Raw genomic sequence first — 17,135 nt, forward strand, 5'->3', positions numbered from 1 at the left:
TTACGATGCACTGAAAGTTACTGTTGGTGTCACGTTTGGGTTTAATTTGTTACTAGAGTAGGCCCATTTGTGGCGCTTCCATCTCCTCCATTCCACAGGTCCGCTACTGTATAGTTGCGTGTCTCGCCTTTTTCCTTCGGCATGCACTTTACGATTTCGCCAGTTGTTGTTTCTAAATGGTGAATTTCCTGGTTTGTCGCTGTCTGACTATTGCTGCATAGTCCGCCATTGAGGGAAATACAGTGAGAGTGCATGGCGTGCAGCTGTTCAATGAGGATATTTTTTCCGATTCAAATCATTGTAAAATTTTAAATGAATAGACCTATGTGGCGCTATTGTAGGTTAATTGTGAAAGAATGTGTGGGAAACCCTGCAGTATCTTGGTTTCATGTTAAATCAGTGTCACTTGTCATTAATTGTATATAAAAACTCTTCACTTTAATACAGCGACACAATATGGATATCTCCCACAGTGGTTCTATCATAAACTCACTCTTAGCTCTCATTCCCTCTCAGCCAATCACTGTGGGCATAGAAGGTATGAACATGACATCATCCATAGCAACAGGGTCAACACCGCCCTCTATTCTTAGCTTTGGAGTCCCTCCCATTCCTTAGTAAAAGTTGATCTTATCAGCTTTGTGAATAGGTTTTAAGAAATTACTCCTTACTTAGAACTTTTAGTGCTCCTTAGGAGTACTCTTAGCGCTAAGATAAAATGTTTTGTGAATACGGCCCCAGATCACAGTGGACCAATTAAATCCGTAAAGTCCTAGGTATTGTAATTCTGTCAAGGGCCACTAGAATTATCTATATCCGACGAGAGGAATCTTTTGAGGAATCAATAACATGTCACAGCCTACTCCCTATATGCTTTGAGCAATTGACTTAATACTAAAGATAGTATAATCTATCTGCACCAAATCCCCACACAGATATGAATAATAAATAAGTCTGACAGGAAATCATGATCCATGTTGCCTGTCAACAAAATTATTTATGTAAAAATCGCGATCACAAATAGTGATCACAAATTAAATGAAGATAAATAAGACATGGACCTTAAATTTGATTTCATGCCATAATTTGCCACAATGCCTCTTAGCACACAGTAGACTGGAGTAGATCATTAAATCCACTTTTAAACTGAACCCAGAAATCGATTTTGAATCGGGAATCGTTTTGAATCGAACATCGATTTTGGATCGAATCTTGACCCCAGGAATCAGAATCGAATCATGGGATTCTAAAAGCCCAACTGTCAACATTCCTCTGTCTCCCAACGGCTTTTAACCTGGGCCCATATCTCTCCACTCTGAAGCTGTTATTATGCACACTTAACGTACATCAGAGGAAGGTTGAAAATGAAATCTCATTTTGAGTAATTGTTCACAAGAGAGGGAACAGCAAGAACAACTTAACTTAAATGTATACTTTGTCTCCCACAAATGCTTGTTTATGATTTAATAAGACTCTTTAATAACTGTTCTCTCAAGTGACCCTCATAGTGAACAGCCATGCATTTTCAGGTGCCATTTAATGCAAAACAATTAATGTACCAAACAGAAATGTATATGTATTTATGCAGTGGCTACATACAATTATCAGTACTTGGTCAAAACACCTTACAATAACAATATACCTTTCGATGTCTAAACGACTATTATTAATAATATGTATAATCTTTTTTGTCAACTGCCTGCCGGGTGCCAAAGCTTTATCATTTTGCATAGACTTGCAATAACTCCCCCTGATATATGATGAAATGTTGCCTTGAAATTCAACCGCATTCTCACTTTATAATTTACAACAATGTGTTTAAGCATCGCTTCGGCTATGTACGCCAACACATCAGGGCTTCAATGTATACCTTTCAAAAACAGAACTACTAGCTTTCTGCATGCACAAGATCGAAAAGAAAAGGCCTACCAGTCTGACACAAGTTTTCCACACATATCTACACAGACTGGAATTTAGGACACCTGAAAACAATGGGATAAAACTGGGCATTATTCCCTGTGGAGGCAGTTGCAAGGTTTGGAGGTTTAAAGAGGCAATGAGACACATCCCCCATGCCGAGGCATGCTGCAGCGATCAGCGGCCTGTCCACTAACATCATGCCCAGACTGTCATTTGCCCTCTCTCGAGAGGCTGCTGGCAGAGTGAGGTTTTAGGTGGGATGCATGTGGCTTTTGTTTTTGATTCCCCCTGATTTGATCTCATCTGGAAGGAGCAGAAAGCTGTAGGGTAAGCTATGAAGCAAGAGGGGAGCGGCAGTATTTTTCAAGCATGGCTGGCACATCTTGGATATTTCTACAGTATATGTTGACATCCCATCAATAATTAAATAAATAAATAGTTTTCTCATCTTGACATAATGCTCAGTTTGGAAAACTTTTTTCTGGTTTATTTTTTCTATGAAACATAGCCAAGTAAAGGATAACTTTGAAAAGAACATGAAAAAAGCAAAGTGTCCAATTTTTTTTTTCATACTTTGACCGTATTTTTATTAATTTTCCTTATACACACAAACCAAAACAAACAACCCAGTGAAAGGGGTCTCAGTGGGGTCAGCTATCACCATCAGAGCTATGAAGCGTGCTCCTAAGGGAGGAAAAGGTGAGACCGAATAGCAGCAAATGACTTGTCATAGTCAGCTATTAAATAATGCATGAAAACTGTTGGAGCATGAACATCCAACCACAGAGGGCAGATATATAAGGGGGGAGGGAAGAAGGACAGGAAAAGAACCAGAGCACTTTGTAAAAATTAAAAGTGCCTATCCCATGCAAGATTGATGCAGTGGCAGGAATATTTCAAGTTGCCATCAAACATACATGTGACAATGCTGTATACGTGCATGCACATGTGCACACACACACACACACACACACACACACACACACACACACACACACACACACACACACACACACACACACACACACACACACACACACACACACACACACACACACACACACACACACACACACACACACACACACACACACACACACACACGCAGATATTAATTAAATAAATCAGTCCAGTGACACTTGGGGACAATTCAGCAGCATAATATGGCAATGTCATTGGGTGGAATTTTGAATATGTGCCTGCGATTCACTGTCTTCTGTATGTAATCATTGCTAGCATTGAGTATCAGTTCACACCTCACCGACACATGCAGTGTTGACAAACTGTAGAATAAAACTTTGAATAAAAAACAGATGGCTTTATACTATCATAAGTAGAAGACGTTTTTCCTTCCAGAGGTAAATATAGAGACAGCTTGCTGTCTGTAAAGACAACTGGATCAGTAAATGCCCTAAAGCCCTGTCAGAATAATACAAATACATTTCTATGAGGAGTTTACAGAAAGGCCATCCAAGGAAACTTTAAAGAACGTGATTACCATAGCGTTATGGTGTAGGCAATTTATTACTTTATATGCTCCTTAGACAAACAAGTCCATTAAGCATGAGTGCATGATAGAATGGCATTGTGCCCACAGACCTATCATCAGCACAACTCATCTTTACTGTACACCCCAAAGCTAAGAAATCTAGGCAAAAACCTTCCAATCTGCTACTGACCTATCAGTTCTCTTTGTAGGCATATAATTAATGGCAAAAAAACAAACATTTTGGACAGATTAACCTTACGTTTTAAAAAGGAAGAAACATTCCCTAAAGAAAATTAAAAGTTTTGGGAAATATGCTTAAATGCTTTGATACCAAGAGTTAGATGAGAAGATGTATACCATTATATATGTACATATATATTTTCCTATAAACATGAAGCTAGAGCCAGCAGCTGGTTAGCATGGCTATGCACAAAAACTGAAAACAGGGGAACCACTAGCCCGTCTCGGTTCAAGATAACAAAATACACAGATAAGCACCTCTAAAGATCAATAATAAATACATCTATTTGTTTTATCCCTACAAAAGCGTTAGTGTAAAAATGACAAATTGCGGGATAAATGATATATGCTGGGCCATTTTTATGTTAAGGAACAGTAATTTCCAGAGGTCAGAGCTCGTTACCAGGCATCTTGTCATCAACATATTTCTAAAAATTTTGCACAGGCCCAAAAGCCTACAGTAAAAACATCATCTAAAATTAAGGCATCAAACTTCTCCATATCCCTAACAAGCCACTCAGACATGCTACACTTAACAGAAATGTAATCATCTCATTGTGACCGGCTCCCTTATCTATTGGCAATCAGGATCACCAACTCAACCCTCAGTGTGTAATATCCATCAGACAGAGTTATATTACTCATTGCTGCTTATTTATCCATGTTTGTCAAAAAAATCTGAGCTTATTTATGTACATGTACCTACCAACATCTTTTAGTGGCAGTGGTCTAGAGAGTCAGCTTGTCTGTCTGTCCAACTTCACACAGACACCACCTTCCTAATCTAGAAAGTTGCTCTGTTTATTAAAAACCTTACTTACATATTGTCAGTGTGTGTGTGTACCATTTAAAATGTTAAGAGTTTGTGTGTGTTAAGGGGCATTTCCTTTCCTCCGGAGAATGCTTGATCCTTAATACTCCTCTATGAATTCACATTTAGGAGACCAGGCCAACACTGGGAACAGTCGTGCTGGCAAATATATCACTAAACGAGATGCATCCAGGTCCAGAAGAGTCAGGGAGACAGACCAGAAAGAAAAGCCATCAAAATGTTAGCGGAAAAAGACGTAGCGCCCACAGCTCATACACTGGCCACTGAAGCAGATGGATGCAAACCAGAAAATGGAATTGGCCAGGGCTGCCATTGCTGACCCTCCAATCTCCACGTATCAAAGGGGGAAAATGCACAAATAGGATGACGATTTAGAGGCCAGAAGGAAAAGCAACAACCTGCAATTTCAAGAGAGGTTTCTTTGAAGAGGGCAACACAATTGAATTTGTAGAGAAAATACTGACGTTATTTCTGGAAATTGACTTTGAAGCAGTTCCCACCGGACTGGCACCGCTTTCTGAGGGACAAAAGATGTGTTAGCCTAGTGCTTAGACACCCTTTGTTGTACTACAGCTCTATGTTAAAAGTTATAATTATTGGGGCAAACTTTTGTTTTCCTTATTAGGTCTGAAAAGGGACTTAACATTAAGGCCTTGGATGCAGTTTTTGAGCGAGAAGTTCATTATCAACATCATCTTAGGCGCCTGTGTGCATGTTTTCTCTTGCTCATTCTCTCCAAACAGCCCCCTCACCCTCAAAGTTTATTATTTGTTCATTCTACTAGTCGGGTGAGTGAGCCCGCTAGGCAGTGCAGGCGCTTTTTTGGTGATGCCAATGTAGTCATGCGGCCTTGAGTGTGAGTGGTTCACTGACTTATAATGATTTATGTTAGAGTGCCAGTTGGTAATGCACTTTGATGGAGTGTTTACGCTTCAGGGTCTTGTATATTTTTCTGTTTTGAGGCTGTGTTGTATCCATGATTTGAGTTAGGTTTAGGGAAAGCATGATTGTAGGGCTGAGTGGCTGTAGTCGGAATACAAAGTGTGTGGACCAATTAGTGAAGAGGAAGAAAAAAATCAGTAATCCAAAAGCATTGAAATGAGATATACCAGTAGTCTTAACGATTATTTAAACATTTTGTTTTTGGGTGACATATCGTTGGGTACTTTACCACTTTGAATGTTCCACGTCATGTCCCTGGTCTTAAACACCTTTTTTCCAATTCTTACCTGGAGATGATAATACTGAATTGGTGATCAGCTGTCCTCCAAAGTAACTGTTGCCAATAGGGAGTGTGCATGCTCATGCACACATACAGTATTTAAATGCAGTTGTATGCAGAGCCGCTGTGTGGGCATGGTCTCTGGCACGAGCTAGCAGCCGACTCATCCTGGTTCATTGGAATCGACTGGAGTTGGGACCTCAATTTTGTAACATTAATGAAGTATTGATCCACCCTGCTCTCATCACCTGCGACTGACGGGGAGGAGCTTGGAGTTAGGAGTTGTTTCACAATCTCAAAATAAACAAACACACTCAGTTTACAAGTTATTTCTTGCAGAGGTTTGCATAGGTGTACTTATCAAGGTAGTCTTTTACTGTTCACCGTTTAGATGTTGTCAGTTGTTAGATAAAAGTATCTGTGCTAAGCAGAAAAACTGCACTGACTCAAGTAATTGCCATGTATAATTATTTTGATATATGCCTTTGTTCTGCTGTGCTGATAGAAATGTTACCAGTACATCTACATCTATTTTTTGGGCATTTTTATGCTTTATTTGATAGTGCAGAGAGACAGAGGTGAAATGGGGCAGAGAGGGGAGTGACATGCAGAGAACGACCGCGGGCGGGAATCGAACCCGGGTCTGCTGCTGGGCCCGGCCCGGGAGGGGGACGCCTTACCAACTGAGCTAAAGGCGCCCCCGTACATCTACAATTCTAAGCAAAGGTGGAGGTAATATGCAGACTATCAGTCCAGCCTCAATCCGAAATGTTTAATGGCTTCCATTCAGCTAAGGGGAAAAAGTCGGTTTCTCTTTCAAGTATAAACTCAGCTTTAACTGCATTTTCACACATACCTGAATGCGTCTGTTATTTTTCAATTCACCTTTTTAATGCCTTCATTTCCATTTCTATATAGTACTCTATACTGAAAGAAAACTTAGCAGCATGTACCAGATTTGATTTGGGAGTTTTAACTATGAAGTAAGAATGTAAACGAGGGAAGTAAAGCAAACAGGAGAGGACACACAGAAGGCAATGAGACAAAGAGAGCCAGAAAGGCTGTCATGGTGACACAGGGCCTCGGGGTCTCTAGGTCATAAAAGGAAGACAGCCGTTTGTCACCTGATGTGAAACTTCTCACTTAATGAAATGTCCGGATCAATAAATGATCCCATCCTTGCTTCTTGAAATGAAGGAGATCAGTCACGTCCCTCTGACGCTTTGTTGCTCCCTTCCCATTTCCCTCCCTCACCCCCTCTCTCTCCCATAAAAACCTACACAGCCACGCCACCGCTTGCTTTAAAGGAATAGTTCCACTATTCCACAAATTAAAATACATTTGTTTTTCATTCATAATTTGTAATATTTGTCATTGCAGGAATTTCACAGATCTCTCCATGTAAACAGAATACTCTAAAGGTAGCACTCAATGTCATTGGTTTAGAAAATGAGCATCATAACAGAATGTCAACCACATGTCATTGGGCATTGTGTATGGTCAAACCTTGTCGCACTCTGATCTGCTGACTATGTAGTGAGTGACTGCATATCAATACTACAAAAAGGAAATACAGTCCACAAGGTGAAAAGATTGAAGACATCATTCTGTTTTTCTGTCCTTCTCTCTACTGCTCAGTAAATGGCCAGTGGGATGACGGTACCTGCGGTGCCCTCTTCTCAAAAGACAGATATGCCCTAATGCACCAGCAGCTCCTTGTACTGTTGAATATGTCAGCCTACGAACACACGTACATACAAAGCAGGACATGAAAGCCTTCTGGGGGGAAGGTCTGTCACCCCCAGTGAAAAAGAAAAATGCATACAGAAAAGCTGTAAGGCAGGAGCAATGAGGTAAAGAGATGTGAACCAGTTGGCTCATACTGACATGAGCCATCACAACCTTTGTGTAGGCGAGCATGCACTCCTATCCAATGAGGAAGGCAAATGTCCAACAGCTAGCTACTGTGTGAAAAACTGTTAACAAATGAGGGTTCTAGGGTGGTGAACTAAATCTTTTTCCAAAGCCCACACTGCATCGTTTATCCTTTTTCAGCCCATTTCCTGATTATGGGTAACATTTTAATTTCATTAGGATAAATCCATTCATTGTGCAATGCAATGAAAATCCTGATAATAACTTAAAAAGCATGCACAACACCACTTATGTTTCCATATTATAACGGTAGAGTAAAATGTAATGACTGACTCCCATTTTAGATGGTTAATTGAGTTTACTGCTCTTTTATCCTGATATCAACCTTTCAATATTGATGGAAGTTAATTTAAGCTTTAGAATTATATATTTAAACACTAAAACAAACAATTAAAAAGTGCATTATATACCTATGTAAAAAAACAAGGAGCTAAATTAAATCGTATTAGTCAGATTACTCCTGGATATAGTGTAACAACTGCAATGCTTACACTCAGTTGCTGGTGGCATATCACATTCATTGCATAGAATAGCCATTGCACGAAAGTCGAAACTCTCACACTTGCTTGACTTAGATTATATACAGTACCCCCAACCCTGTGAGTGTGTTCAGGGATTCAGTTCGGCCAAGACAGACACCATACTATCATTTACGTATGTACAAATAAAAAGCAGTTAACCACTCCCTCAGTTAACCACTCCCTCAGCAATGTACAGCCATGTGTATGGGAATGTAACAACAAGGAACAGAACTGGCTCATAAAACAATTAAAATCTCTCAATAAAATAAATATTTTTACACTGTGACAACATTGGACCATTAGTAACTGGCAAGCCACTGATAAGATTTTACATAAATAACAATAAACCATTCACAAGTCTTACTTACATAGGAGGGCTGATGGGTTACATAACTCCCCTCGACTTTTATGTCATCTCAAGGTTTTAATGTGGACAAGGCGATAAGCCAAGACAACTGCAATTGTATGAGCAATTTGATGTAATTAAAAAACCAGTCGGTGCATTTTCCTTTTCTCACTGTACGGTGGCCTGTGCGACCCACGTCGTTTAATGTGGCCATATCTTAAAAGTGTCCCAGAGTGTTAGCAAGGATGGTTGAGTTTTTGTGTTTATGAAAGATAATTTCAACCTTGAAAACATTTACACAATAGCTCTTCTATTATATTGAGAGAAGATTCGTCATGATCAAACAATAACACCCAAAACCAAATACTGTATCAGTTTACTTGCCATAAAGCTTGGTTTGAGTAGTGCATTAAGTACATACGATCATTTGGATCCCATCAACAAATCCATGAGTCATTTCAACTAATCAAGCCCTAGTGCATCATGTTTGTGTCATTGTTCCACTCAATTGCAACTCATCAGAACCAAGCAGAGAGAGGGAATGCCCCCTATTAGGATTCCTGGCATTTACAAGCTTCTGATGTTTACTGAAATTGACTAATCGACTGCACTATGGTTAAAAACAATGAGAGTAAAAGCCCGGGAGGCCTTGTTTAATTTTCTCTCTGAAGTACGGCCTGAATGCAAAGATGTTGAGCTGCTCTTTAGTTTTGGACAGAAACAAAAGGGGAAAAAGACGGACTCTTCATAATTGAAAGCACAACACCAGATCAACTTTAATTGGAATGGCAGGCCAGCCAGTCCTTTGTGAAAATCCAAAGCACCCATAGAAGCCTTTGCACAATTTGATTTGTGATGGACAGATGTAACTAGAGAGAAAACACAATCTCACAACAATACATGTGTTGTTTGAGGGCTAGCACTCTGATTAACCAGTCAATCAGCAGAAATTGCATTGTTCTGACACTGTTTCAATGTAGCAAAGCTTTGACATCAGGTGAAGAAAAAAAAGGGAAAAAAACACATACACATTGGCAGTACTTTACTAGCTCACCTTTGCCCTTATCCCAGGATTGTCTGTATACAACAAAGCCTTGCTTCTAAACAGCCAATAACCATTACAGCATAATTGGGCATTGTCTGCATTATAATGATATAGCAAAGCCTTTCTGAATCATTCACTCACTCTCTCTCTTCACCCTTCCCATCACCTTTCTGACATCCTTAGGCAGCACAGCTTGCCGTCATTGGGTATGTACAGAGGCAATGAGCAGCACCGCTCAATCATTCCTGTTCAACCCTCCAGGCTAATTTGTTTAGGCAGAAATGCAAGCGACCTACAATAATATATATGGCTATATACATTGCACAGTCATAAAAAAACAGACATTAGAATGTTGCTGAGAGGAACACCACCCAACCTTGTCAATTGTGTACACTCTGCGTGCAGCAACCACTATAATCAGGGGAATGCTGGGAGTGAAAAGACCCATCGACACAAAATGAATCTTCAGAGACACTAACACTGATGTCAGCTCATCTGCCCCCTGAAACAATAAATGAACGCAAGAGGCATCATGGATGATTTTACATTCATTTCACGCTTGGTGCCACAATGATCCAAGAGGCATCTGTGCCCACAAAATGGCAGCTTAAGCTCAGTGCATATTCGCTCTGGGCTTTGCATGGATTGTATTAGTGAGCGCCACAGGGTGTCATAGTGTGCAACTCATGACTGTTTGTTTTCAAAGAGAAGCAAAGAACTAGCTTGGGGAGAAATCTGTGTCCAGTTCTAATAACGGATAATAATATCGTAATTTCAGTTTCAGACTAGAAGCTTTGCTTTTCTGTTTGTTCTAATTCTATCCCTAATGAAGCTGAAGATACATTGCATCCACAACAAATGATGCCATTAATTAACTATGACAAGTACTAGATGTCGTTCAGGGTTTGTGGTACATGAAATGTAAACTGTAAAGTGTATCATATTAAAAATTTTATAATAAGATAATAATTGAAAATATTTTGGATATAGGATTCAATTGTTGCATTGACATAAGCCAGTGTAACTTGGGTAGAAGAAAACTCTAATTTTATCTAAATCAATTTGTCAATCAAGTCAAGATCAACTGCAGGACAGCATTTTCTATTAACATTTTATTTTCCAATTTGGAACAAAACATGTGTGATAAGGAAGGAAAACAGGTGAAATGAATTGTAGAAAAGGGGAAGCAGAATTCTTCCTTGAATCATTTAGCAAGCTTTTTCTGTCCGTTACAAAATATCCATTAAATTGTCAAAATGTAGCACTAGAAAATAGAGAATGGCAACAACTGCAAGTAAAACCAAAACAAGGGCGATTTTATTTACATCAGACAGCTAGTATGCCAAACACCTTGGCTTCAAGGTTAAACCTTCAGCAATTGCAGGAGGTCTGTCCTACATAAACAGCACAGGAAAGAAAAAAACAAGTTAGCAGAGTTTTCAACAGTGCTTTGTGTTACTTAAACAAGAAGTGTTTTCCTATTAACCTATTTCATAGTGCACAGTGACCATGACCGCATCTCTCAGGCTGTTTGCTGCCTGTTGTCCTTTTGTCCCAAGCAAAAAAAACAGGCCATCCTTTCACGCAATAACTACTTCAGCCGGAGGTAAAAAGGAAGCCCAAGTGTTTATTAGCACTTTGAATATCCCATCAAGGTCTTGTGATGGATTGACATTGGCCATGGGGAGCAGAGCCGTCTGTTTACTGTGATGTGAGATACAAGCTGGGGGAAAGGCAAGACACAGCAGTGTTCCATCTACATGTATGCAGCCTGGTAGATGTTGCCTTGGGCATGCTATTGAATAACGCGGAGGACACATTATGCAGCGCCTGTATCGTTGTTCTTCTCTAACGCAAACAGTTCTACAGTTGAATGAGGACGCTGTCAACTTGCAGAGGAAAAGCAATTTTAAAAAAAAGCCCATAAAAATGGGCCTAAAAAGGTTCCGTACAAACAAAAAGAAATAGCACACCATTTAAGTCGAAGTCAGATTTAAGAATAATCTGGCATGATACAGTATTTAGTTCCAGATTAAATAGCATATACCTTCTGAATGTCAAAGAAAAAAATAACTGAAAGCTGATCTGTCTAGTGAAAACATTCATGAGTTAATTATGAATGAAGGTAAGGCACTGCATATGAACTCGATCCTTGTGGTGATAAACTACGAATGAACCCAGGGCTTTGGTCCAGGTAATGGGTCTTGCGTTCTCTGCTTCTCCTGGGAGGGAGTGGCAGACAAGATGGAGGGCAAAGAAGTGCCGTGAGAGAGGAGGAGCTCATCTACCATGACTATCCATAACCATACCCTTCTTCCCCCCTTTTTTTTGCCCATTAAAAGCAGCAAGGCCTCCCATTTCCAGCCCCCGATTGACCTGGCGGCAGCAACAGCTACCCCAGCCATCTAGATGGCACCACCTGGGCTTTACCATGTTACCTGCTTTTAACACCTGATCCGGATATATCCTTAGCTTTCAAAAAAGCATTTTACAAGACTTTCTCCACAAATCTGAATGTCACAGGCAATTCTCAGCTCTAGGCAAGCAAAAACGAGGGATGGGAGGAGAGTGGGAAAGGAAGCACAGATAAAAAAAAAAGCCCCATAGAACTGCAGATACCAAAACCGCTCCAGATAGGCTTCCCCCTGCAGGTAGTGATCTAGGATAACTTTAACCTTCATGTGTCCTGACCTTTCCATAGGAGAGGAAGGGAAAAGGCAGTAACCCCAAAACAAACTGGCTGCAATTTCAGTTTATTTATTCAGTATCAACACAGACTTTGGCATCTCCTCTACCAGAGGCACTAAACTTTAATTTTGAGGCTGTCATACCTCCAGACCTGACTGAATCTGGGATCAATTAGCCTAATAGCTGCCTTGCTGAGGTGCTGCAGGTGAAAACTAGCTGTCGATGTCACAAATTAACCACCTGAGTTAGTCTAATTAATTAAGCCTCTGGTGGAGTCAGATAATGACTCTCCCAAGAGCATGAAAATTGGTAGTCCACATCTGTGACATCTGCCTTTCCAGATAACGACTATAGCTAAAGGTAGCATATAAGGGTCTATTGTTGGCTGCCACCATAAAAAAATAAAAAAGAAGAGGTCTCTCTGGATGACACAAATAATCAATTAATTGATTACCATAAGTATATGCACAACTTTTATTTTTGCTTTGATTTGCGTCACATTGTCACAGATATGTGAATTAATCATTATTGATTGGATAGGAATTAAGTAGGATTAGTGAAGAATGAATGAATCAGTCATGTATTTAAATATTAGAGAATACACAATGAGATGTGAGTTAATCAGTTACCCCTGTGCAATATCTGCAATGAAATAAAATACCAAGTCAAGCAAATGTAAGAATGAATCATACATTTCTGGTTATTTTCAAGTTCAGGGCCAAATATGCTGAATAAGCTCCATGGCGATTTAGGCTGTAATTAGTGACTAATGCATTGCTTTAGATTATGTATAATCATTTCTTATCTACATCAGCACCCCACATCTTTGTAACATCAGACTTGATCAAGTCGTTTTTCAGTCATCCATCTTAGCTCCATGAGTTTACCCTGGACTGAATTATTTTGAAGGAACATTTAAAACAATTAAGCTGAATATTACAACCCTACTACAGTACATAGCAGTTTTTCTTCCTGGCTCAGCAGTACAAGAAAAAACAGCAATAAGCCCCTTGACCAGGGCTATTCAATAGGTGGCAATGAATATTTACTGGCCCCCGCCTTGACTACCGACCGACCCAAAAAATAAATAAATAAATACATTTTAAAGTGGTGCACAATTAATGTACTAGCACGCGCGATGTGTGCTTTTGCATGGTCATAACTGCGCGAAAGGCCGTGATCTGCAGTAAATAAATGTGCACATGTGTCTCCAAGCGTTTCTCTATCAGCTGCTCTGTGTATGCAGCTTTGTGCGCGCGATTGTACAGCAGTGTAAGTGTATGGTCCATTATTTGTATTTAGTGTGTCTGCATAATATTGCACCAGTAGAACTTTGCTTTGTATTGTCTGCATGTTTGCACAAAATTTGTACCTTCACATAGCAAGCAAAATTGCACAATTGTAAAGTCAGTGTCTGTAGTTTTTTTGTATTCAAATAAGCAGTTTATTTCTGTACTGTGCATTGGCATCTTTGAGCAAAATACAGCTGCGCCGCGCCTCGCATGACCCTGGACAGTGACCCCTTGACAAACACATTTTTGGGGGGAAAGCACTGTAGTGTAAGGTGTTGCACTTAAGAGTTGCCTACATGTATTTCTATGTTTTTTGATAAGCTGTTGCACTCTTAGTAAACCTAGGCCTACCTGTATTTTGACAAGCTGTTGCACTTAGAGTACATGTATTTCTATGTATTTTGATAAGCTGTTGAAGAGTTAACCTATTGTGTTTTCCTGAACTGATAAGATTGTTAAACACTTAATCAACAGGCAGCCTATGTTAATCAAATAGGGATTATTTTTGATAAGCTGGTGAACTCTATTTGATAAAATAAAGACAATGTATGCACTCCTATATCGTTGTAGTGTTTTACAGTATATGTAGCCATTGATGTGATGCTCATCAATTTTAGGCATTTTTTTCCGGCCCCTCATTTTGGATCATTTCCACCAACAGGCCCCCATTCAAAACTAATTGAATAGCCCTGCCCTAGACTAATGCCCAGAGTCTTACAGTATTAATGGTGGCCAACAGAGGCCCTCATCTCTCAAGAGGGGGCCCATATTCCTGGGAGAAGGAATGGTTTACCCACACAGCAGGAATTGTAGTATGGAAGCTCTCATGGGGGACAAGCACCCCCTAGTGTTGGACAGTTATACTCAACACACAAAAAAACAGACAAATCAATCTTAACTTAAACAACAAACCCTAATAATAATAAAGACTTACTGCTTCAGCCAATAAATTCATTAAGTCAAATATTTGCCAATAAGTAAGATGAAATAGTACCACAGAAAAGGCATCCACTTTTATTTGCACAGACAGTGAAAATGGTCAGTGAATCTTCTTTTCAGTCAAAGTTGTGTCACTACATATAAAACATACCCTCCCCTCCAGTTGTATGTCATATCTGGAGTCTGTTTAGCTAAAAAATAACTGTGGAAGGCTCCTCTTCAAGGCCACCTCATTCCTCTTCATTTGTCCAGGTGGGAAGCTAGAGGGCATTGTTCAGATTCCATGTAAAAGCTGCTTATGTAGTGAATGTGTACATGTATTTCATTCACTGGCCTTGTGACTTTAAAATACGGATAGTGTTTGTCAAAACCCCCAACATTCCTCTGCCTTGAGCCAAGGCTTTTATCTTTGGAGGACGCTCTTCTCCTGCCTTGCTAACCACCCCCGACCGGGGGTAGCTCAACCTTCTGGACCCAGACAAGCTCTGGTCTCCCTGATCCAGGCTCTACAACACGGCCTGTCCAAACAGCCGTGAAGCCCCTCTCAACCAAAGAGGAACTAGGATCCAACCGGCTGCTCCAAGCAACTAAAGAGGAACCAGAAGAACAGACCAAGCTGGCAGCAAGGCCCTCAAGAGGAGGACAACGCCAGTTAGCCCGCGGCTACTGAAGATCCAGAAAGCACCAGTTCATCCGAACTGAATCAAGACCGACCCTGCGAAGCAATACCCCTGTCTCAGGCCATAAGGACCAGTCTCCAACACTGCTATGAGCGCTGTGTAAACATCTGGTATCGTATGAACTTCTGGACAGTTAGCTTAGCTTAGTAAGAACACATGGCTTAAAAGACTGTTAACTTGGAATGTATGTGTACTGATTTGAACTATTCATTGTCGTTTTGGTAATCGGGTTTACATACTTTGAGATCTTAACCTTAGGGGGGGACACCGAAGCCTCAAGCTCTCCCCCACAGACAAAGGTTTTTCACACCCCCACACTCACTCAATTTGCATCCACACACACACACACACACACACACAGTGCTTTAGTTTAGTGTTTTTTTTTTAAATGTGTTGGATTGTATTTACTTTATGTTAATAAATAACATGCATTTTCTTTTGTAACTAGAAGTTTCTGTCATTCATTTGTGTGAATATTATTGGGAAGTCCGCAACCAACAAGTACAAGGATTCTGTAGCCTTCAGCCTAATCTGAACCATCTGTAATCGCTACACTTACCTCCGATTGGTTCAGGTAACAGCCTCATTAGTCTGCCCCCCTACCCATACCTTGGCCCTCCCTTCACCCTTAGGCACCAGCCGTTTGCCACAGGTGGGCATGTAATTGCTCTGTGGCGTGGTCATGTTGTAAGCGGTTAGGAGAGAGCAGCCCCGCTAATGATGCTTCTCAGTGTGTTGCTTCTCCAGTGCTAAGAAATGTATGTGTGTGTGCTCGCTTGTGTTTGTGCCACCACATACATTTTATATACTGTTTTAATACAACGCAGCTGCTTGCTCTTGCGTCAGGGACAGGGAAAAAAAGACATGGCTAGGGAGAGCAAAGGATTGAGTGAGTGAGTCAAAAAGAAAGGTAAAAGTGAACTTGGAAGATATTCTGATACATCTCTCCATTTGTTCAAGCTAAGGGTGTAACTTTATTGTTTTTTTTATGCAGACGCAATCACTAAGTGCATTTCATCATTTGCACAAACGTTTTGTACATGTGTTTAATGAGTAGTTTAAACAAAAGGAAAATATTGTTGGTGGCAGTAATTTTTTCAAATCAATCAATGTGTAGCCATTATACACGTGTGGCCTGAAGGAAAGTTTGATTACTCACTAGTGGTGCACTGTTTGTCAGTGGCCTCGCCCTGGGTGTTGCTCCTGGACTGCTCCTCTCCTGCAGTGTGGTGCCTTCTGGTTACCACAGCACTCTGAGCTGCTGTCGGCTGGACTGGCATCTGGACGTCTGGGGTGACCACAGAGGATCAGTTACTGACAACAGACAATTACTATATGTTTGTGTGCATGTGTGCGTGCGTGCGTGTGTGTGTGTGTGTAAAAGGATGGTATGGTGAGTTGGGTACAACCACATGTCAAACAGCAAGAATATAAGTAAAACTGAAAGGATATTATTTCTTTGCCATGGCTATATTTATCCCGCTTGTGTGTGACGGGAATTCAAAGCAGAAGAGGAGTGTAGAGACATGCAAGTCCATGAAAATTAGACCTCTCAACTCTGACTAACAAGTGCTATTAAAGTTTTTGGCCAAATTGATCACAGCTCCTTTCATCTTGTCATCCCCCCCGGATAGACTTTGGGTTTTGATCACTACTGCAATTGGACATCATGCAGCGCTGGGCTAATTGATCGCTTCATAGCAGGACCTTGACAAGAAAATGAAAAATGTATGCTGCTGTATTCTTCCTCTGAGGCAGTTGACCTCTGCTCCTGCAATATTCATTTAGCAACGTGTGATTTTAGCTGCTAAAATAGCTAATCAAAAGCAAACAAAAAGATTTCTGAAAATCAAGCAAGCTATCCTATTTAAACACTGTTTAACATGGGCACAGTGTTTATTAAACGTTTTCCCATGTGGGCAAGTACAGCAACAGGACCATTTGAATATAATTGCATAGCTTTGTGCTAGATATTTGACAACTTAC

General features: G+C 40.4%; 1 protein-coding gene across 3 annotated transcripts in view; it reads right to left on the reverse strand.

Moving 5' to 3' along the window:
• atad2b (ATPase family AAA domain containing 2B) overlaps positions 1-17,135 on the reverse strand; it is a 72,982-nt gene that overhangs the window by 28,506 nt on the left and 27,341 nt on the right. For all 3 annotated transcript variants that reach the window (XM_080047875.1, XM_080047876.1, XM_080047874.1), the window contains exon 24: positions 16,309-16,437. In XM_080047875.1, coding sequence (XP_079904001.1) covers positions 16,309-16,437 — 129 coding nt within the window. The remainder of the gene's footprint in view (positions 1-16,308; positions 16,438-17,135) is intronic.

Source organism: Ammodytes marinus, assembly GCF_949987685.1.
Source record: "Ammodytes marinus genome assembly, chromosome: 19".
Classification (NCBI taxonomy): Eukaryota; Metazoa; Chordata; class Actinopteri; order Uranoscopiformes; family Ammodytidae; genus Ammodytes; species Ammodytes marinus.